The sequence below is a fragment of the Hyperolius riggenbachi genome, chromosome 5 (genome assembly GCF_040937935.1).
Source record: "Hyperolius riggenbachi isolate aHypRig1 chromosome 5, aHypRig1.pri, whole genome shotgun sequence".
Taxonomy (NCBI): domain Eukaryota; kingdom Metazoa; phylum Chordata; class Amphibia; order Anura; family Hyperoliidae; genus Hyperolius; species Hyperolius riggenbachi.
The window spans coordinates 45,835,924-45,859,990 of NC_090650.1; the positions used below are offsets into that span (position 1 = coordinate 45,835,924).

The 24,067-nt window shown below is 45.1% G+C and overlaps 1 protein-coding gene across 1 annotated transcript in view; it reads left to right on the forward strand.

Moving 5' to 3' along the window:
• The window catches only part of PLXDC2 (plexin domain containing 2), a 634,490-nt gene that overhangs the window by 574,193 nt on the left and 36,230 nt on the right, over positions 1–24,067 (forward strand). Inside the window, exon 12 of the mRNA XM_068235593.1 lies at positions 344–382. Within this exon, the coding sequence (XP_068091694.1) occupies positions 344–382 (39 nt within the window). The remainder of the gene's footprint in view (positions 1–343; positions 383–24,067) is intronic.

Genomic DNA, 24,067 nt, shown 5'->3' on the forward strand with positions numbered 1-24,067 from the left:
CATAGGCTGTTTATTATGTGGTATTTTCCCACCAGAGCATTCTGGGAGACCAGGCATATTTTCTACTGGCTTTAGAAACCCCAGTAAACAGAACATTCCACAGAGATCACCTGCCAGTACTAAATATGTCACCACCTGTAATACATTTCTGAAAGTAAATCAGGGAGAGGAAATATTTTACAATCGGCAAACACTGCCCTATAATTTATCAATGCATATTGTAAAAAAAATAAGCCGTTTTATACATAGTTATTTTGAATACAGATTGTCTTTAAATATTATTATCGTTAAGCGTGGTGTTCCTCCATAACAGTAATGAAAATCTGTCTTTTTTTTTTTCCAGATGACACAAAGATTGCATTACATCTCAAGGACAATGGGGGTAAGTCTATATTTTGCCGATCTTGTAAAAATTCTGATTAGTGTCGAGAGCATTACCATCTGGGCTGGGGGTTCTCTGTATGTGACGTCTGTACACAAGGAGACTCTGGCTGACCTCAGCTTGTCTGGGGAGCTGTAGGAAGCCACTATAAAATGTGAGTAGTGTACTGATTATTCTGACTTGCGTGTGGATGTAATGCAAAAATTGCATTAAAAGGGAACTGAAGAGAGAGGTATATGGAGACTGCCAAGTTTATTTCCTTTTAAGCAATACCAGTTGCCTGGCAGCCCTGCTGTTCCTCTGCCTCTAATACTATTAGCCATAGCCCCTGAACAAGCATGCAGCAGATCAGGTGTTTTAGACTTTAAAGAGACTCTGTAACTTCAAAAACCTCCCCTGGGGGGTACTCACCTCGGGTGGGGGAAGCCTCCGGATCCTAATGAGGCTTCCCACGCCGTCCTCTGTCCCACGGGGGTCTTTCTGCAGCCCTCCGAACAGCCGGCGGCAGACCCGACTGTAGATTCAATATTTACCTTTGCAGGCTCCAGCGGGGGCGCTGTGACTGCTCTCGGCTCGGAAATAGACGGAAATACCCGATATCCGTCTGGTCCGCTCTACTGCGCAGGTGCCGGAAACTTGCGCCTGCGCAGTAGAGCAGACCCGACGGCGATCGGGTATTTCCGCCTACTTCGGAGCCGACAGCCGTCAGAGCGCCTGCGCAGGAGCCGGGAAGGTAAATATTGACGTCACCACTGCACGGAGGGCTGCAGCGAGACCCCTGAAGGACGGAGGACGGCGTGGGAAGCCTCATTAGGATCCGGAGGCTTCCCCCACCCGAGGTGAGTACCCCCCAGGGGATATTTTGATGTTACAGTTCCTCTTTAAAGACAGATCTGACAAGACTAGCTGCATGCTTGTTTCTGGTGTTATTCAGATACTACTGCAGAGAAATAGACCAGCAGGGCTGCCAGGCAACTGGTATTGATTAAAAGGAAATAAAAATGGCAGCCTCCGTATACCTCTTACTTCAGTTCCCCTTTAATCTTGAAACCGGACCCAAATGCATGTGCAGCTAATTTGGGTTGGTCCAGTTCTGTACTGTGTGCAACTTACATTGAATGTATACGCAAGCAAAAAAAAAAAAGTAACATCTCCTTAGGCAGCTCAAGTATAGGCCAGGCCTTGATTGGCTACATTGAGGCCAGTTTCACACCTATTTTGTGCGTTGTGTTGGGATGCGTTGCTCCTGCCGCACCCCATACGCAATGCAAAAAATGACAAATATATGACCCGGCGGCAGAGTACAGCGACAGGGTCATATGCAAAGTACCGCCCCCCGCTCAGTGACGCACTCCCTGCTGGGCAGGAAATACATCACTGGGATTCCCGCCGGTTCACACCAAGACACACCGCACTCCGTCGTCTACACTGAGTGCGCCACTCATAGGCTTACATTACCCCAAGCACTGTGAGTTAAGCGTGGTGCTTGGGGTAACTCGCTGTTGCCCTTGCGTCGGCTCGGATACTTCCAGCGCACAGCAATAAGTGTGAAAGTAAATATAGACTTTAATTGCTAATTTGCAGCCCCTTGCAGCAAAAATAGGGTAATGTAACGCAAGTTTACCCTGGTAGTGTAAAAGAAGCCTTAGCCTAGTTCACATTATAAATCGCAAGCGCTGAGCGATTTATTGAGCAATTTTGAAAGCACTTTTCTAAGGCACATTTTCCTGTGATTCCTCTAATCTGGTGTATCTGATCGTGTGTGCTAAATTCCCCAAACGTATTTACATGGGAGAACTTGGACAAACTCTGCGCAAACGTATTAACGGTCACAGGCACACTATTGTCGATATTGAATCTGATCTCCCAGTTGCTACACACTTCCGTTCCAACGGACACAGCTTGAATGATCTTCATGTCACTGCCCTGAAGGGTGTCTTCAAATCGTCCAAAGATAGATTAATAGCAGAGGTACAATTTATAAATCATATATAAATATTAGAGGGCGCTGCTGTTGATTGAGAGAGGGCGTGTTTCCACTAGGGTATTCAAACCCTGGATTGATGTTAACCCGTTGTTCTGGTGCCACCCAAAACGGCTATTCCAAACTTCCTCCCGCTGCAACCTAATAGGTGGGTAGTACCCCTTATCCCACCCCAGAAAAAACAAACTTTATACAGTATAAGGTGAGCTGGGAAGTGCATATAAATGAATACCTACTCCAATACCCTTTTATGGGTTAAAATATTTTATTGTGTAAAATTGCCAGTAAGATCAGGTCTAGGCGATAACACAATTATAAAAGTAATATTCATTCATACATACATTTCATCACTTTCCCACTTTATCAATCATCCATGGGTGATCTGGTTCCCTTTAAAAACATAAAAGGCTGCGCATGTATTTAGCCAAAAATGCTAAATAAAGAATTTTCCTATGCAGGAATATTATATATATATAGTTGTATCTATATCACAAAAAATCATGGCAACATGTGCGGAGTGAACTTCCTTGTGTTGTTCGCCCTAGCAAATTGCCAAAAGCGACACTTGCTGCCACTTTAATCCGTCCTCCGGAATATATTCGCCGGCAATATCACTAGCCACACAGTGCGTTGTAACGATTGTGGAACTTTCTCCGTGATCGGCGCACAAGGCGTGCGCTGATACGGCGGAAATCCTCCACAAGCGTATAATTGCAGGAACCCAGCAAAAGGTGCTACGCACCATTAGAGGGAAATTCCTGTCGGCAGATGGCGCTGAGGAGTGCAGAGGAACCAATCCTCTGTACCTCCACAGATGCCAGACAGGAATTGAACGAAGCGCAGAACGCAATCGCAAGTGAAGCGATTGCGAATGAGAACGAGCAAAGGGACAGGTTGTATGTGTGTGCGCCAATCTAGTCGCCACCCCGCGACAGCGCACACACAACAGCAGATACGAAACAGAAACGCAATTGCCAAAGTGACACAAGGCAGATCAGAACAGAATACGAGGATAACAAAGGCACAGCAAATCATACAATGAGGAGATACGGAAAATAACAAACGCTAACTGAACGCGAACACCGCACTCATTCGCAACAGTGCACGCGTTCATGCGCGGTCTCCACGTGATAAGCACAATAGAGACAAGCACGCCTAACTAACCATCGACAGACAAACATGTAACAGAGGACGCGAGCACTTGCTTAACGGTTACCTCCCCGAGCCTCCAGCAAACGTTCGTAGCAGACAAGACAGACACACGAAAACAGGGACAAGCAAGAGATAGGATCCACAGCACTAGCGAAAGTGGCTAGCGCGATCCAGGAAGACAGAACAGAAGGATCCACAGTACTAGCGTAGGATGCTAGTGCGATCCAGGTACAGAGTAGCAGAACAGAAGGATCCACAGCACTAGCGCTAGGTGAGTGCGATCCATGCAGACAGAGTAGCAGAACAGAAGGATCTACAGCACTAGCGCAGGACGCTAGTGCGATCCAGGAAGGCAGAACAGAAGGATCCACAGCACTAGCGGAAAGTGGCTAGCGCGATCCAAGGAGACAGAACAGAAGGATCCACAGCACAAGATGCTAGTGCGATCCAAGTGAGATAGATCAGAAGAGATAGCTGGTAGCAACCGCTGCACCAGCTATACTCCAAGAACAGAGATCAGAACGATTTCCTGTCGACCACCGCTGGGACTGGACAATCGCAACAGAACAAACAAAAACAGATAAGCAATCCTAACTGCACTAGGGGAACCTGCCTAGCGCAGTTTCAGAAATTACTCTAAGCTGAACTTCAAACAAAGAGTAAGGCTGACACTCCTCCAGGAGTGTTTCACAGGAAGGAATCCTTATGACCAGCCAAGCATTGTGGGAAACACATAGTACTTATAGTACACGCCTCCAATGAATGTGGCCAGGCAATTTGCATGACAACGTATGCAAATTCCTCAGCAAACACAAGCTGCAAAACTGACAGAAGCTCTCCTTTCCAGAGTCCTGCAGCATGCAAACCTAAACAATGGTCAAAAAGCTGCCTGCCTGCACAGGCAGCTGAGCAGATCATTACAGTACCCCCCCCCCCCCCCCCTCCAGGGTCGAATTCCAGACGACCCTCAAAACTGCTATTAGCAAAAGACTCCAACCGAAGACTCATGAAGGTCGGGACAGCCCGACAAGGTCCAATTCCAGAGTCAGTCCACCCGAAACCGACCTCATCGGAAACAGAAGCCACCAAAACATGCCCATCAGCACTACAAGTCTCAGCGTAACACCCATCAGGACTGTGGATACCAGAGAAGAAGCCACCGACACCCTCCAGACAATACCCACCACCTTCCAGGGAGCGTCCGAAAATACAAAATCTGCCACAAAACCTGTTCGAAGTGTCTCTTTCAAAACAAAAGCCGCTGTTGATCGTATTCAGGGCACCAAGCAAAACTTCTCTCGGAATCTCCCAGAACGCCTTGAAGCTCCGCAGAGATTCCAAGAAGCCAGAACGCTCACCAGGCCATGGAGAGCTACCAAGCACCCCCATGGAACCTATGACAGTTCCAGATTCAGAATTAGCAGGACACCCATCAAGATCAGGACTTTCAGGGACCACTTCAGGGCATGCAAGCAGGCAGGCTAAATCAGAACATGTCTCCACCGAGGAAGCATCTGAGTACGCTGGTAACCGAGGCACACTTGGGCTTTCTGGGTCACAGAGCACATTGGGGTACACCAGCACAGGAGAAACCTCAGGACACGTCGGGGAACTGCCAACCTCAGAGTCCGGCACGACCAGACCAAAACCAGGACCGGGCAGAAAATCATCACGAGTAGAGGTACTGGTATTTCAAAAGAAGACTCTGTCTCAGGCTTAGAGATCTCAATGACTGTAATGGTATCTGACAGAAATTCATCATTGACTACCCATGACTGAAGCTCCACCAGAGCTGAAAAGGTAGCCATCAAGGCAGCAATGCCTACGGAAGAGGGCAACACCTCAGAAGGACTTGGGGGGCAGGAGACATCTCCTACAAGTTCTGCACCCTTTGGGAGGAACTCGGAGACCTCCAGAACATCAAACAAGACCTCAGGAACATAATTTTCCAGGTTTTCTAAGAAGGATTCTGAACTATCCATGTTACAGGGCTGAACATTAAATACCTCCTGCAGGCAGGGCAGATGTCCCAGGAATGGTTCCACCATAACCTGAGATTGAACTTCATCATAATTAGCGGGATGTACAGGAATATTTACTGGAACACACACTGACTCCCTAACTTCATTCTCACTGTACCCAGAATTCTGTGTGGCAGTCAAACTAGCTTGTAACTCCAAAACTGCAGAAAAACAGGTGAGTATAGTGGCAATACCTAGACGAGCCTCTAGGGACACTGCAGGGGATTCTAAGCAAGGCCACATTGACTCATCCAGAGTACAGGGTGCAGAATCAGCACTTCCCTCAAAGCAAGAAAGGGGCTCACAAACGTCAGTGTGAAAGGAAAACATGTTTTCATTCATGGTACAGGACAGGTTCAGAGAAAGTGTCTCTGAACAAGGCAAAGAAGGTTCAGCATCAGATTCGCAAAACCGAAGCGCTGTCTCACTCTTAGATTCGGCTAACAATGTCGAATCCGAGGAGTCAGAACGCAAAACCTGCGAATCAAAAATCACATTAGGTTGTGAAACTGATGCTTCCATAGCGCAAACCTCCGCGATCTGCGGGGCAGACTGTAAGGTGTTCAGGACAGAAACACTGGGGCAACTGTCACCAGGCAACGGGCCCTTACAGGTGTGAACAGGGTGAGACAGAGACTCATTTGCAGAAGAAATAGCGACATCAACAGGATAAACTTTATTAGGCATATTAATTTTACTTTTGATGCTGCATAGTCGAAAAATTTTCCCCATAGCAGGGTCACAGACGGAAGATCTCAAAGATCTGTTTCTAAATGACAAAGGATCCCACACATCCTCGAGGAAACCGGCAGACTCATGCCGATCACAATCTGCAGGAACATCCGAGAAACAGGCATCAGATCGCACAGATACAAACTGCACACTGTCATGAGCGAATCCTTCAGGATTCGCACAGGAATCAACCACAGCGGCACACTCATTCATTTCAGATTGCACAAAGTCAATACTCACATGCTTTACCCCAGAAAGGCAGGAACAATCATCCGAGAATGATGTCTTTTTATTTGAATCAATCGGTTGGTGTGTGTGCAACTCTCCAAAATGGTTTGCCATACATAGATCACCAGATCCACATCATCCTTGTCACATTCATCGGAATCAATCAGAAGGTACATAGAATCGAGACAAGCATTCAAGACATCTTCGCTTTTTGCGATGTAAAAATTGCAAAAGGCTTTCCAATCAAAATCAAATTCCTCCAGCAAGGCCCCAACATCCCAGGAAGCAAATGGGGGTTCAAACAGGCCAGTATCCAGAAAATCTCCATATGGGTGGAGATCAGGAACAAGAACAGATTTTTTAACTGCTGTAATATAGTGTGCGATCCTACCTATAATAGGATCCACATAAGCTTTGGATTGGGGCAACGAAACCTGAGACTGAGAAGTCTCTCTGAAATCATCACATTCAAGTGCTTTCCCTACTTCAGAGTTTACAGAACTAATTTCTTTATTTGTAGTTGCTATGGGCAACAGATTTTTCCGCTGGGAAGTCTTCCTAGATCTTTTATGTTTAGACTTAGCAGCTCTGGATGGCTGCTTTCTGGATGAAAGAGTAGATGGAACAGCTGATTGAGCTGCTGACAACAACTCATTAAGGGGGTATGGTAATTGAGGTAATCTCAGCCATTTAAAAAGGCCAAGAATTCCAGGGGTCTTTGACTCAGGGTGGTATGATCTAACACATCATAAGCCCACATTGACATTTCGCCCCCCAACAGAATGTAGACCATTTGGGGGGCCCAGGTAGACACTGGGGTGCATTGGAATTCAGGGTTCGCTAAAAGTTTAGTGCACTCAGACAAAAACTCGTCTGCTGATTCAGGTTCAAGATTTTTAAACCTCTTAAAGGTATAAGAGCCATATTCGACAAAATCGTACACATCGGAAATTCCCTCTACACTGGGAATTTTGGTTGGGCTGGTCATACTGTAACGATTGTGGAACTTTCTCCGTGATCGGCGCACAACGGGTGCGCTGATACGGCGGAAATCCTCCACAAGCATATAATTGCAGGAACCCAGCAAAAGGTGCTACGCACCCGTAGAGGGAAATTCCTGTCGGCAGATGGCGCTGAGGAGTGCAGAGTAACCAATCCTCTGTATCTCCACAGATGCCAGACAGGAATTGTACGAATGAGAATGAGCAAAGGGACAGGTTGTATGTGTGTGCGCCAATCTAGTCGCAACCCCGCGACAGCGCACACACAACAGCAGATACGAAACAGAAACGCAACCGCAAGAAAGGCGATTGCCAAAAGTGACACAAGGCAGATCAGAACAGAATACGAGGATAGCAAAGGCACAGCAAATCATACAATGAGGAGATACGGAAAAATAACAAACGCTAACTGAACGCAAACACCGCACTCATTCGCAACAGTGCACGCGTTCATTCGCGGTCTCCACGTGATAAGCACAATAGAGACAAGCACGCCTAACTAACCATCGACAGACAAACATGTAACAGAGGACGCGAGCGCTTGCTTAACGGTTACCTCACCGAGCCTCCAGCAAGCGTTCGTAGCAGACAAGACAGACACACGAAAACAGGGACAAGCGAGATATAGGATCCACAGCACTAGCAAAAGTGGCTAGCGCGATCCAGGAAGACAGAACAGAAGGATCCACAGTACTAGCACAGGATGCTAGTGCGATCCAGGTACAGAGTAGCAGAACAGAAGGATCCACAGCACTAGCGCTAGGCGAGTGCGATCCAGGCAGACAGAGTAGCAGAACAGAAGGATCCACAGCACTAGCGCAGGATGCTAGTGCGATCCAGGAAGGCAGAATAGAAGGATCCACAGCACTAGCGGAAAGTGGCTAGCGCGATCCAAGGAGACAGAACAGAAGGATCCACAGCGCTAGCGCAAGATGCTAGTGCGATCCAAGTGAGATAGATCAGAAGAGATAGCTGGTAGCAACCGCTGCACCAGCTATACTCCAAGAACAGAGATCAGAACGATTTCCTGTCGACCACCGCTGGGACAGGACAATCGCAACAGAACAAACAAAAACAGATAAGCAATCCTAACTGCACTAGGGGAACCTGCCTAGCGCAGTTTCAGAAATTACTCTAAGCTGAACTTCAAACAAAGAGTAAGGCTGACACTCCTCCAGGAGTGTTTCACAGGAAGGAATCCTTATGACCAGCCAAGCATTGTGGGAAACACATAGTACTTATAGTACACGCCTCCAATGAATGTGGCCAGGCAATTTGCATGACAACGTATGCAAATTCCTCAGCAAACACAAGCTGCAAAACTGACAGAAGCTCTCCTTTCCAGAGTCCTGCAGCATGCAAACCTAAACAATGGTCAAAAAGCTGCATGCCTGCACAGGCAGCTGAGCAGATCATTACATGCGTATTAGAAGATTAGTTACTTATTTACATAGGAGATGTGCTCACCACTCCATTCCGTAGGTGACAATTCCACACTCCTCTCCAGTGGTTCGGGCTGCGTTCCGTCTCGCCACGGAGGCCCACGGAGTTGTTTCCAGTTGTGATAAGCGCTACCGCCGGTTACATCACTCGCGTCTCTCTTCCGGCAGTAATTCCGGTCTGCTGATTTTGTGAGGGAGACGTCACCAGCCTGTGCGTCTCACCTCTGCTCTTGGTGCTACTTCCTGCGTTCCACCTATAGTTCAGTAGTATAATTCTCGTGGATGTAAGTTCTGTGGATGCAGGTAGCAATGTCTGATTGAAAAGCGGGGAGCCCCTTCCTTTTCCCAAACATCAAACCAATCTGATTGACATGCTTCAACTGTCCCAGCAGTCTTCTTCAGAATCATTAAATCAGCAGTTCCCGGTAGCCATATTTATAGTCAATTTTTCACAGCTTTATTACTCCTTCAGATCTTTTTAAAAGTGACAGTGTTCCCAACTTTCTCATCACATGCAGTCCATTGTATATAATCAAACCACTTTATCCCTTTATATTAAATGATTATATATAAAAAATATGAAAAATAATATCAAAATATAATGAAATAAAATAAGGAAGATAATTTAATTAAATTGTGTAAAAATTATGTTAAAAAACAATGGGAACCAGTCACACCTAGGGAACCAAATTCCCATTTCCCACCCTACACACCAACCCCGCTTTTCTTTTTTTTTTTTATAACAAATCATTTTTATTGTTTTAATAAACATATGCAATACAAACAAGAGTATAGAATACAGTGATCAACCAGGGGCCATGGTAACATAGGAACACAGCTCTCCATATACATGACAGTATATATACGCACTTAAATGCAATGATCAGGTCATAACCCGGTTATGGAAACAGGAAATCATATATATAAAATTAATTAATTGAAGTTAAAAGTCAGTCCTCAGGGCCAGTAGGAAGAGCGTCTACATTGTTGTACCATGCGGCCCAAATTTTGTCAAATCGTTTAGGGCAGTTCCTGCTCTTATAAGTTAGGCGGTATAGAGGTAGAGTTTTGTTGACAGTTCTTTTCCAAAAATTAAATGATGGAGGTTTGTCCGATTTCCATGTTCTCAATATCTCTTTACGGGCATAGAAGCATAAGATTTTGACTAGATATTGGGCGTGTTTCAACCCCGCTTTTCAATCAGACATTGCTACCTGCATCCACAGAACTTGCATCCACGAGCATAGCCGGCCTTTGATATGAGTGACCGGAGCGGTCGCTCAGGGCGCCAGCTTCCAAGGGGGCGCCTATAGCTAGTTACCTTTACTAAGGGCACCTACACCGGATTTCCTATACTGGGGACACCTATAGCTTTACTGAGGGCTCCAACACCTAGCTACCTATACTGGAGGCACCTACGCCTGGCTACCTATGGGGGGATAGAGAGCTTCAACTGACTTCCTATACTGGGGCACCTATGCTTGGCAACCTATATTGAGGGCACCTACACATGAGATCCTATACTTGGGAGCACCTATACCTGGCTACCTACCTATACTGAGTCTGAGGGCGTTTTGGGGGGAGGGACGCACTGCAGCTATAATGCGTGGTGCAAATTGTCAGTGCTGTGCTATCATTCTAAATGGGGGGAAGGCGGCTAACTGTCCCACTGATTGTTTTTGTTAATATTCCTGAAAGGTTCTAGCCTTCATTTTTAAATGTATTCAGGATAATGCACTCTTTCCATCCATTCGTGGTTATTAATAGCATTTTTTTCTATCATACGTGACACAGAGATCTGAGCATTTAACGTGATGTGTCACAACATCAAAAAGGTTGGGAACCACTGTTCTAGGAGATATCTCAGGAGAAAAGGGGAATTGCATATAGGCATGTGTGTGTATATGCACGTGGGAAGATGAAGGGGGGGGGGCACAAAAATCAGGTTTTGCTCAGGGCGCCGTGAAACCTAAGGCCGGCCCTGTCCACGAGAATTATACTACTGAACTATAGGTGGAACGCAGGAAGTAGCACCAAGAGCAGAGATGAGACTCACAGGCTGGTGACGTCTCCCTCACAAAATCAGCAGACCGGAATTACTGCCGGAAGAGAGACACGAGTGATGAAACCGGCGGTATCGCTTATCACAACTGGAAACGACTCCGTAGGCCTCCGTGGCGAGACGGAACGCAACCCGAACCACTGGAGAGGAGTGTGGAATTGTTACCTACGGAATGGAGTGGTGAGCACATCTCCTATGTAAATAAGTAACTAATCTTCTAATACGCACTGTGTGGCTAGTGATATTGCCGGCGAATATATTCCGGAGGACAGATTAAAGTGGCAGCAAGTGTCGCTTTTGGCAATTTGCTAGGGCGAACAACACAAGGAAGTTCACTCCGCACAAGTTGCCACGATTTTTTGTGATATAGATACAACTATATATATATATATATATATATATATATATATATATATAATATTCCTGCATAGGAAAATTCTTTATTTAGCATTTTTGGCTAAATACATGCGCAGCCTTTTATGTTTTTAAAGGGAACCAGATCACCCATGGATGATTGATAATGTGGGAAAGTGATGAAATGTATGTATGGATGAATATTACTTTTATAATTGTGTTATCACCTAGACCTGATCTTACTGACAATTTTGCACAATAAAATATTTTAACCCATAAAAGGGTATTGGAGTAGGTATTAATTTATATGCAAAATACTTCCCAGCGCACCTTATACTGTATAAAGACAATTTATAAATTGGCTCAAAGCTGTGGACAAAGGATTGAATAAGGACAAAAACTTTTTATACTGGTATGAGGTTGATGATATTCTTTCTCAGCCTATATTGCATCTACTCTGCTTGTAGCTAGAACTTGTGAACTCGAAATTTACAATGTGTCTGTGACAGGCTGAGTCCAAGTTGTGTCAGGGATTGAGTAAACAAGATGTCTAATCTATTAATCAGCAAACAACCTCTCACCCCATTTAGAGGTTCTGGTTCATTTATGTATTTATGCCTGAAAAAAATCAATGTATCCCCTTTTGATGTTGCATGTAAATAGCTGCCTGTTCCAACAGCTTGTAAGCAAACAGGATTTAAGTTTGACGAAGGCTGCACAGTGAAAGCTTGCTTAAGGGGGTCATACACAGGTTGATTTCAGCCATCGATCGATCGACTCTATGACATCGATTAGATTTGCGGCCAATTTCAATTGATTTCGATCTATTTGATCTATCCGACAGGATGGAAATCGATGGCCCATAGAGTTGCATTGGATCTAATGGTCCAATAATGCATTTAGATCGATTTCCAATACATTTTTTTCTGAAATCTATTGGAAATCTGTTCCTAGTGTTTGGCCACATCAGATAGATTCCTGTCACATTCGACTTGACAGGCATCTGACAGAAATCTATCTGATGGTCGAATCTGCTGCAAATCTATAAGTGTATGGCCACCTTTACTCTTATTCTTTTAAGTTAGCAAATAAATGGTATCATCCTGATTTAAAAAACTTCTTGCCTTTACTGATGACTTACACAGTAAAATACTACTGCTACTTTTTGCTATTAGGAATGGAATTTTTAGGACGGGGAACACACAAATCTATTCTCGATTCAACCGCATTCTCTCAAGAGGATCAGCACTTTGTTCTGTTAGGGATAGGGCCAGGAAATATCTGGAACTGTCCATTGAGGATGTATTTATTTTACAGTGGCTGCCTGAACAAATAGTTCCTATAAATGTTACTTTTTTCGAGGCCTGTCTTCTTCTTACCTTGAAGGACTATCCCACCTGCAGATGGGTAAAGAGGGAGCACCACTAAAATCAACCTCAAACAAATTGAAGCTGACTCGTCTTCAAGTTAACAGATGTATCAGCGCTTTAAATTATTCAGCATAACTGATCAGTGTCTAAAAACAAAGAGAAGAAATCAATAAAATAACCAAAGGAGCCGCTGAGATCTGACTTCCTTTCATGTGAGCCAATGTGAATTATGAGAACAGTTAGCGTGACTCAACTGTATCAAGACTTCACCTCATTATGGATTCCCATCCCCTTGGGCAGATTACTTATATTTGATACAAAGCGAAGACTTTAAAGCTTCGCTGATTCAAAATCAGTAAACAGGTTTCCTGTTTGTGTTTTAAAAGAGGCCTTCAAATGGTCAGACCAGGCTTTTTTTCAAAAAGGACTTCAATTATTCATTACATTTGGTTGCGAGCGAAAGATTTTTAATAAGATAAAATTCACATTGGCCGGGAGTGCAACTTCAATGCGATCTGTAAGCCTTGCAGGCATTGTTAATAGTTTCAAACGTGATGAATGTTGAAGCGTTAATCCTTTCGAGGCGAGAGTTTGTAAAACCACGATGGGGAGGACCTGTTTTTTGCAGCAGGAGAAGGATGCGTATGTTTCAGCGGGAGCCTGTGGTGAACTGCTTAAAGGATATTTGGCAGAGTATGCTTGTTGCTTGCTGTTCACGGTTTTGACCGTACGGCGGCCATTTTGTAGTCATTCTCAGCTATAAATTCTAATCAGGTTCTTTCCAAATCCTTGGAGCAAAATTGTTTTTTTCCAGTTATTATGATGTGGTTCAATCAAAGGACAGAGTAGTGATGTTGGAAAAATATGCAGTGGGAAATTCAACACTTTAAAGTGCATGGATCGTTTTAAAGAGGAACTGTAACCAAGGATTGAATTTAATTCCAATAAATAGCTGATACCCCTTTTCCCCATGAGAAATCTTTTCCTTTTCTCAAATACTGTACTTAATTGGGGGTGGGGGCTGATATTGCGGTGAAACCCCTCCAACAGTGTGATGTCATGACCAAGGTCCTCACAGTTTGCTGTCGATGAACCTCGTTGCATTGTGGCAAATAACGGCTTTTTCTAACTGCCAAGCAAGCAGTGTCTCACTCTGTGCATAGAATGCTTATTAACGAACATTTCAAGTGGATTTACCTCTCTTCACCCACCTTAGACACCAAAATAGATAGGTTCCATGATCTTTATAGACCCATGATCTGCACAAGCTCCATTATCTCTTAGGGCCCCACTCCCACACAGGCTCCATGATCTTAGTAGGCTCTATTCCTTCACAGGCCCCATGATCTGTACAGGTCCCATTCCTACACAGGCCCCATGATCTGTACAGGCCACATTCCTACACAGGCCCCATAATCTGTACAGGTCCCATTCCTACACAGGCCTCATGATCTGTACAGGTCCCATTCCTACACAGGCCCCATGATCTGTACAGGCCACATTCCTACACAGGCCCCATGATCTGTACAGGTCCCATTCCTACACAGGCCCCATGATCTGTACAGGTCCCATTCCTACACAGGCCCCATGATCTGTACAGGTCCCATTCCTACACAGGCCCCATGATCTGTACAGGCCACATTCCTACACAGGCCCCATAATCTGTACAGGTCCCATTCCTACACAGGCCCCATAATCTGTACAGGTCCCATTCCTACACAGGCCCCATGATCTGTGCAGGTCCCATTCCTACACAGGCCCCATGATCTGTACAGGTCCCATTCCTACACAGGCCCCATGATCTGTACAGGTCCCATTCCTACACAGGCCCCATGATCTGTACAGGCCACATTCATACACAGGCCCCATAATCTGTACAGGTCCCATTCCTACACAGGCCCCATAATCTGTACAGGTCCCATTCCTACACAGGCCCCATAATCTGTACAGGTCCCATTCCTACACAGGCCCCATGATCTTTATAGGCCCCATTCCTACACAGTAGATCTGTACAGGCCCTTGCTGCTGGTCAGTCCAGCACAGTTAGACTGCCTGGCTTGGGTCTCCCATTGCAGTAGTGTTGGCAGGTGCTGCAGAGACAGATGGAGAGCGCTTGTGGATAAAGGCCAGCTCCCAGGAGACTGAAGTGTTGGCTACCACAGCAGGGGAATGCTGGCAGCTGATCTGCAGCTACACATGTCCAGAGAATTCAGACTTCCGTGGAAAGTGTAGCAGCAATTTTCCATTATACAGACTGGCCAAAACAGGCTAAAACTATGTGCTTTGTCATGCCTTATTTTTCCCATTTCATTTAAAGGGAACCAGAGACGTTGGGGGGAGCTCTTATACATACCTGGTGCTTCCTCCAGCCCCATACGCACGGATCGCTCCCACGCCGCCGTCCTCTGCTGCCTGGATCCGCCGGTACCGGGTCCCGTCATTGCCGCGAGTCGGCCAATTGTCCGCATCACACGGGGCTCCCTCCTTATACGTACGCATGAGGCTGCCTACTGCGCAGCCTCATGCATACGGGTATGGAGGGAGCCCCTGTGATGCGGACAATTGGCCGCTTCCGCCGGAAGTGACGGGACCCGGTACCGCCGATACAGGAAGCGGAGGATGGCGGCGTGGGAGCAATCCAGGCTTATGGGGCTGGAAGAAGCCCCAGGTATGTATAAAACCTTGTTCTATTTTTTATTAACATTCCTCTCTGGTTCCCTTTAACACGGGAAAGTCTTTTAATCTGTTGGGTCTGTAGAGTGCTAAATAACCTCAATTTCTTTCTATTTTAGAACTCCATTATGTAAGTTTGATTCATTAAATATCTCACTCGCTATAGGTAATCGCAGCACAAATTATACACAAGGTTCCTTTGTAATGATTGGCAACTGCGGGCTGGGAGCTATTGTTAAAGTACTAGTTCAACCACCCATTTTTAATGCAGATGATAGCAAATTTGCCTTAATAGTTATAACACAAAACTTTGTGCATTGCACATCTGTTGTTTTCTAAATAAATATTTCGGAAGCAGCTCCCTAGCTGACTCCTTTACTTCATTGCTGCCAGGAGAATGGGAGTTGCTTGTCCAGCACAGAGCAGATAACCTGAAACCACTTGCCAGCTCCCATTGCTGAGAGAGACTCACTTTTTGTGGATAGCAGTGCTGCTCGGCCGTATAAAGGGTACCCGAGGCGACATTTGACATGATAAATTTTTTTTTACTATGAGACTCACTTTTTCTCTGCCAAGAGTGGGGAAAAAAGTCACTGCGTCTTATAGTCCAAATGCATGGAGTTCCTGATGCCTGCCAATACGAACCTCCAACCCATCCCAATGTCGGGGACTCCCTGTACTGTGTCCATGCAGAGGAGTATACAGGGGGACAAACAGGGGACACAAAGGGGCACAGAGGAGGACAGAGTCAGACACAGGAGGACACAAGGGGAAAGATGAGGGCACAGGGAGAGGCAAGAGGTACAAGGGGGAATGAGGTACAAAGGGGGCATAATCCACAATATGCCCCTAAACCACGGATGCACCAGGTTTAGTATATATTTGTCCCCCTGGTTTTTGTCCTCTAAACCTAGGCGTGTTTTATGGTCAGGAGCGTCTTATAGTCCAAAAAATATGAAAATAACCAGGCTGTTTTACTTGTTTTAATTTGCTGCCTGACAGAGTTAATTTCTAGGCATTGTTGTGGTAGTTTGTCAGGAATATAGTAAGCAAATGACAGCCCTAAACGTTTCCCTGGCAGAATACAACTTCTGAGAGCATGAGGAGATAAAAAAGGTCAATAGTTCATGTATTTTCACTTCAATCAGAATGATTGGAATTTAAAGTTTACTATGGAGTGCGACCCACACTCCATTTCTTTTTTGGATGTGAGGATTGAGGCCAGTGCGGAGGGATTTCTTTCCACACAACTGTTCCGTAAACCAACGGCATCGAATTCATTCTTGCATGCTAATAGCGCCCATCCAATACACACGATACGAGGAATACCGACGGGGCAATATTTGAGGCTGCGTCGGAACTGTACTGATGATCACATTTTTGAAAAAGAAGCCAAATCATTACGCTCTCGATTTAGAGAGCGCGGCTATAAGGATAGATGGCTCAAAAAGGCATATAAACGTGCTAAGGAAGCCAATCGCTCTGAATTATTGGTCAAAAAGACTAAAGAAGTTGATACTAATAGTACAACATGCTTGATTACGCGATACAACGAACAGAGGAAAGAGGTGGAGGGAATTCTCCGCCGACACTGGCACATCCTGACATCCGATAGGAACCTTGGGGGGTTTGTGTCTTCCACCCCACAAGTCACCTATAGACGCAGCCAAACATTAAGGAATATGCTCACCTCGAGCCATTTTTGGGGCAGGGGTGGGTCGGGCAAACACTGTACGGTAACCGGGACTTATACATGTGGGGGATGTGTATATTGTCGCTTCCTTTCAGTTGGCAGGTCGGTGGTGCTACCAAATGGTCGTAATTGGTGGTTGCAACATTTTGTGAACTGCAACACAGTAGGCGTGATTTACCTTCTGTATTGCAGATGTGGAAGCTTCTACATTGGCAAGACAGCAAGAGCCTTTAAAGAAAGGATAAAGGACCATGTTGGTGACGTCACTACCTGCAACTTTAAGTCTCCCATTGCCAGACATGTACATCTTGAGCATAGGGGCAATCCTGGCTTTATCACCTTTGTGGGCCTGGATCGTGTACACGCCCACCCAAGGGGGGGTGACAGATAAAAAATTGTTACAACTTGAATCCAGATGGATTTTCAATCTAAAGGCAACTGAACCGAAGGGTTTGAATGATAGTATTAATTATCGTGTGTTTTTAACAGACTAGGCTGGATTATCTTCAGCTCTGAGGTGTTGCTTCCCCTTGTCTTCATTTGGGCAGTTTTTGTCTACTCTAGCTTGTCGGCACTCTTTGAGTTCTTCCCCCATTGCGGCATGAAGGGTTTAAAGGCACACTTTGGGCCCCCTAGTGATTGGCCCTAGTGTGCTATATCATTAATATTGTTTTTGTGACCGTTGCTCCTCTCGCCCTGACTTCACATATTATGATTCTTTGTTGTTGGTACTGCTGTAGTCTATACAGGGGCTGTCCTAGGCTCCTGCGTTATACAGCTAGATATGTGTTTATGTTTACAGGTCGGATTCATTTAGTTGAGTGGACCTAACATGTGATACATGGTTCTGTGTAACCATTGGTTAACCTGTTATTATGGTGATTTTGGTTTATACGTATTTGGCTGTGTTTGTGGTCTCTGTCCCGCCTCTCCCCGCCCTCGCCCCGCTTTGGGCCCCACCTTCTGTATGCCTCCCGGGTCGCGCTGAGCGCTTCCTGGTCGGCATTTGATACGCATTTGCGTGTCAGCGGGTGGGTCCTGCGCGTCCTCGCTCTGTGCTGGGGGGCGTGCCTTGCGACGTGTCGTCGCTCGGTGCGTCCCTTTGCTCATTGGTGGGCGTGGGCGGGTGCGTGGGCGGGGGTGGGCGGGTCTCTGACACACGCGGCGGCAGATATAGACGCCATTATGGCGTGCATGTTGGTATGTACGGCTGTCCGCCTTTGAAAAAGCCGCGAGAGGCGGCGAAACATGTCAGGCCCTCCTGACAGCCTCTAATCCATCTTCAATCCTTTCCGGAGTACACCTATAGGAGCCACCGGGCCTCAGTGCAGTGTCATCATTTGGATACTAAGATGGTAACTATGGACTGCTGACCCATGCTTGATTTTGCATTGATCCACTATGCATTCATCCATTTTTCATGCTCTGCATTAACATCTGCCTGGCTTATTGCATATCATATCATCTGCTTTTTGTTTCCCTGCGATTGGGGGATATCCTGGACTTCAATGTGTTATATCTACACTGCACCTGTCATGGCTTGCTGATACATGCATGAACTGCCATTGATACATGTCTGTGATTCAACTGTGATGTTATTCTTTTGCCATGCCTCACATCCAGGACCTGCATGGCTGACTATACAGCAAACTCACACCTGTTGATGTGCTCCCTGCGATTGGGGGAACTTTGGAACATACATGTGCTTGTGTTTACATTCTACTAACCAGGATTTCAGGATCATCAATGCTTGGCTTACTAACATCATAGAGCTGAAATTTCCATATATAAGGCCATGCAATAATTGGATGATATCACTCATATCTGTGGATCTGGAACTTGTTACATATACCGTTTTGATCATTACTGCACTGTATCTGGCCTGTCTATCTGAAAGTTGGACTCCTTTTCCTGTGTGGGGGTTCATATTGAGGACTGCAGCCTCATTAATTCTCACTAGGAAGTGTTTCACCGGAGGGATTTTTTATCAATTTTAGACCTTTTTCTAGATTGTTCTATATGATAGTGTTCTATATGATTGTGTTGTGTGATTTCATTAATAAAGTTTTTGTAATTTTTCATGCACCCAAGAGCCAACTCTCTTCAATTTTTACTTAGTATTTTCACTTAGGGACACTTAATAGGCTGCTACTGAGACAAAAAAACCCAATCATTCTAAATGTTTAACCACTTTTGCCTCCTGGACGAAGTAGCTACGTCCAGGAGGCCATGTGCGCGTCCGCGGATCGTTAGCCCAGAAATCAATGAATCGGGCTATGGTGCCCGATCCCTGATTCCTCTCCCCCGCAGAAAAAGCGACAGCTTCTCTTGGAAGCTTCGCTTTTTCTGGCTCTTGCGTCCCCATGCGTCCCTCTAAGCGTATATGTTACGCTTAGAGGGACGTCATGTAAACAAACTTATGGCTGCCATCTTGTGGCCAAAAAGTAAAACTACAACTAATTGTAAAAAAAAAAATGCACATATATTTACCCCAAGCAAATACTAGGGCTGGAGTTCCTCGGCTGTTACAACACTGGAGAGGGACTCAACAACATTGGTTAAATCAGACTGTGTACAGGGCAAGGTATCTAACACACTTGCTGACGAGGACAATATTTCAATGGCTTCTGCTTTGCTGGGCAGAAATTCATCAAGTTTTATTAGAGCAGACTGTAATTCCAAAACAGCTGCTAGACAAGTGAATATTACTGCAACACCAACTGAGGTAAGCAGTGCCTCAGACTCCTCTGCTAGAGGGTTTGAAGTATCCAAAGTACTGGGTGAAGCATAAGACTCTGCGACCACAGCTTCACTGGACAGGATCACTGAACAGTCCTCCTTTTGGAGTCAGTCCTCCCCTCCACTATACATCCCACCCTCCCAAAAATACCCAAATAAAATGTTTAATATTAAAAAAAACATTACAATAAAAAAAAAAAACATGTAAATATTTATCTAAGGGTCTAAACTTTTTAAATATCAATGTAAAGATGAAATATTTCTATATTTTTGTCATGATCGCTGCTGCAGCAGGTATTGCTGGAAGTAGTAGTGCTGCAGCTCAGGCAGTTCTGATCTCTTTCCATGCAAGCTGCATAGCTTTGTCTGCCTTTCCCTGCTGTCAGCTTGTGACTGATTATCATTCACCTGTGTGGGAATCTGCATGTCTGCTCCCATTGGATGACCTCAGTATAAAGATCTGCTTCCTGCAGGACTCCTCGGGTTTTCATAGCTTCAGTTTAAGCCTGTCTTGCTGTCGCTTCAGCCCCCGATCGTGTTTCTTGTTCTAAAGATACTTTGCTGGTTTTGCATCATATATTGGTTCATTGCCCATATATATGCATACCAGCACGTTTATTATTTTCCTTGTATTCGTGTTACGTTGATACATCAGTGACGCTGATATATACGTACACGAACTGTTTATATTCTATGTTCAGTTAGTCAGTTCCAGCACGTTTTGGTGGCTGCGCGTATCGTGATCACCCGTGCTGAGCTAGTTATCCTGTTCCTGGTCCTGTTTGTGGGTTGCGTTCATTTCTGCGAGGAGATAACGAATCCTTCTGAATCCTGTCCTGTTACCGTTTGTGGATTGCATTCATCTCTGCGAAGAGATAGCGAATCCTTCTGAGTCCTGTTCCCTGTATCCTTCCAGTCCTAAGTCAGTGTTCCTGCTTATGTCATATATCGGTTCATTGCCGATATATACATATGTTAGTCAGACGTTACAAATAGTTTCATTGATAGCTGTAATTGTAATACGCTAGGAAATCATACTTATTGTATATTTATCTGTGTTACGTTCATCTATCTTGATCCTGCTATTTCCTGACTATCCTGTCCTGTCTTTGTGAGGCACGCCATCGCCGCTACGCATTGGCTGCCTCATTCCAGTCTGTCTTGTTGTGGACGCTTGCTGTCACTAAGTAGCGGCTAGCTAGCAAGCGTTCATTCTGTCTACCTGTCCTGATCTCCTCAGTTCTGGTTTATGCGCTCAGCGCTACTTTGCGCTGAGACGTTATAGCGAAAGCATTGTTTGTAGCTGTCAGATCTGCACCGGCTCTGTGCGCCACAATCTCCTATTGGAGTCAGTCCTCCCCTCCACTATACTAGGGATAGCCTGTTTCCTTGTGCTAGTGTGTGTACCTCCTCCACGTCAGCTCATGTGTTGCATGCTGACTGTGGAGAATACACCACCAAGCCTTACATTATGAAAACCCCATTACCAATCCCCATTGTGGGGGGGATTCCCAGAAAGTATGACACTGTTAATTATGGTTCCTGTTCCTTTAAGAAATTTGAAGAACTTAACTCTGAAACAGAAAATGAGTTTTTCTCTGAATGTGCCAGGTTCCTGGCCAATCCCGATCTCCAAGCGACTCCTGTTTCAACCTGGGCACTCCAACTAAGTTATATTTTGTTTAAAGGGGAATTATTTCAGTGGGCATTTGATGTTCTCAATCATTTCGATTTGAAAGAGAGACCGCTGGAATATCTAGCGTTTGTGATCCATAACTGGTTGCGCATAGATCCATTGCCTTTTCCTCTAAATGAACTCCTGGCAGCAGGCCAATCAGCTTCCCCTTCAATTGTTTGCAAAAATGATCAGCAAGCAGAGAGTGTTCCTGATAATTTTCCTGCAGCCTTGAATAAATCACCAAAAACAGCAGGGTCTAAGGCAAAACGCAAACGTTCTAAGAAACGTGTCCGATCCGCAGAGTCGTTATCCTTAGCGACTGAGACCTATAATGAGATTCTGCCATTAACAGATAATGAAATGCAATTGTCTTTCAGGGGAGTTAGATGGACTTATGAAACTACTAATGAACTTTCATCACTGGCTAGGGAAAATAAAGATTTTTGTTTAAAAGAATTATCTGAGTATGATTATGAGGAGATATTACAGAGTATTGAACAAATCAACTTATTTGTGAAGCAAGGAAAGTTTGCATACACTACAGTTCAACACTTGCTACAGGTATTGGAGATTCTTAAGAATAAGGAATCTGCCAATCACCTGCTAATTAACCCAATATATGTCCCTGCCACAATCATATCTGCAAACTGTGATCTGCCTGTTAAGTATGCTTGGAATCCTCCATTTGAGAAAGGAGAGATGGAAGCTCTGGTCAATGAATGGAAGAATGATTCAAGTTCATTTTGTCAATTTTACAGTGCAAAAAGTGAATTAGTATTGAATGCATGCATTAAGTCTGCCTATAACCTAATAAAAACTGGTGTGTGTGGGTATGACTTTGTGGCTCCATTGATCAATGTGTGGAAAATGATTTTGGACGATTTTTATGCGATTCAATCAGTTGTTACCAGGGAAGACACACTGTCAATTGGAGACTGTCCCACTTCTCCAGTTACTGAGTCCCTGCCATGTCTTGTGAATGTTCCTGTAACTCCACCCTGTACCATGGATAACTCAGTGTTACTTCCCAGTAAAACAGAAGCCACTGATACTTTCTTAACTTTGCCCTGCACAAATTTCTCAGCAGAGAATCCAGAGGTCCTGCTGACTTCTGAGTCCAGCCTAGCCAGTACTCATGAGTCTTTGTTCAGTGAAACAGACACCAGAAAAATCTTGCCTGTCTCTGCAAACACTTCTGCAGAAATTACCTGTGTTAATAAAGTTCAACTCCTGTCTGATCCAGCAGATGCCAATAGATGCACTACATCAGTTTCCGAGTCCCAGCAATCCTGTCCAGAAACCTCAGAACCCCAGCATCTGAATTTTCCAATTTTACAATTGAATGGTGATTCAGATGCGCAAACATTGTGTTTTGATCTTCCTGTTTCTACACCTCACTCTAGTTTCGTGAATAACTCAGAGCGTCTGCTATGTGAATCCGAAATCGCAGAATTATTACCGTGTTCAGAAAATGTTCCAGTAAATTTGCCCTGTACCATGAATTGTGCAGTAGATCTCTCCAATGAAACTCAGGTCACAGAATCATTATGCTGTCCAGCAGGTGCTTCCATGGTTTTGCCCTGCAATATGGACTGTTCAGTGATCCTGTCCAGTGAAGCTGTGGTCGCAGAGTCTTATGCTTCACCCAGTACTTTGGATACTTCAAACCCTCTAGCAGAGGAGTCTGAGGCACTGCTTACCTCAGTTGGTGTTGCAGTAATATTCACTTGTCTAGCAGCTGTTTTGGAATTACAGTCTGCTCTAATAAAACTTGATGAATTTCTGCCCAGCAAAGCAGAAGCCATTGAAATATTGTCCTTGTCAGCAAGTGTGTTAGATACCTTGCCCTGTACACAGTCTGATTTAACCAATGTTGTTGAGTCCCTCTCCGGTGTTGTAACAGCCGAGGAACTCCAGCCCTGTCCTCTGAATGTTTCAGAAGTCTTGCCCTGTAACATGGATAATTCTGATTCTCTGGTCAAAATAATAGAAATCTCAGAATTTCAGTCCGGTCTGATGAGTGTTCCTGGAACCCAGCCCTGTATCCTGAAAGATTCTGGTTCTCTGGCCGCTGTGGCAGAGGTCCCAGAGTCCCCTTCCTGTCCAGGGAATTCCTCCGTTTTGCCTAGTCCAGTGGGGGCTGCTGCAATACTGACTTGTTCTGCAGCGCCTCATGAGCTCCAATCCAGTGTATTAGATGAGTCTCTGTCCAGTCCAGAGGTAGTTGTGGAGTCCCTATCTGGTTCAGTGCATACATCAGAAGATTTGTCCTGTCTTGTTAGTGCCCCTGAATCTGATTTGTTACTGACTTTGCTGGAATCAGCGACATCTAAGTCTGATCCTGCATTCTCGTGTAAAAGTCCAGTAGTTGCGAAGTCTAGTCATGATGATTTTTTTTGGGCCAGTCCTGGTTTTGGTCCTGTCTTGGCTGACCCTGAGGCTCACAGTTCCTTGACATGCCCAGAGGTTTCTCTTGTGCCAGTGTGCCCAGAAGTACTTTGTGTGCCAGAATGCCCAAGTGTGTCTAAGGTGTTAGCGTGCTCTGATGCTTCCTTA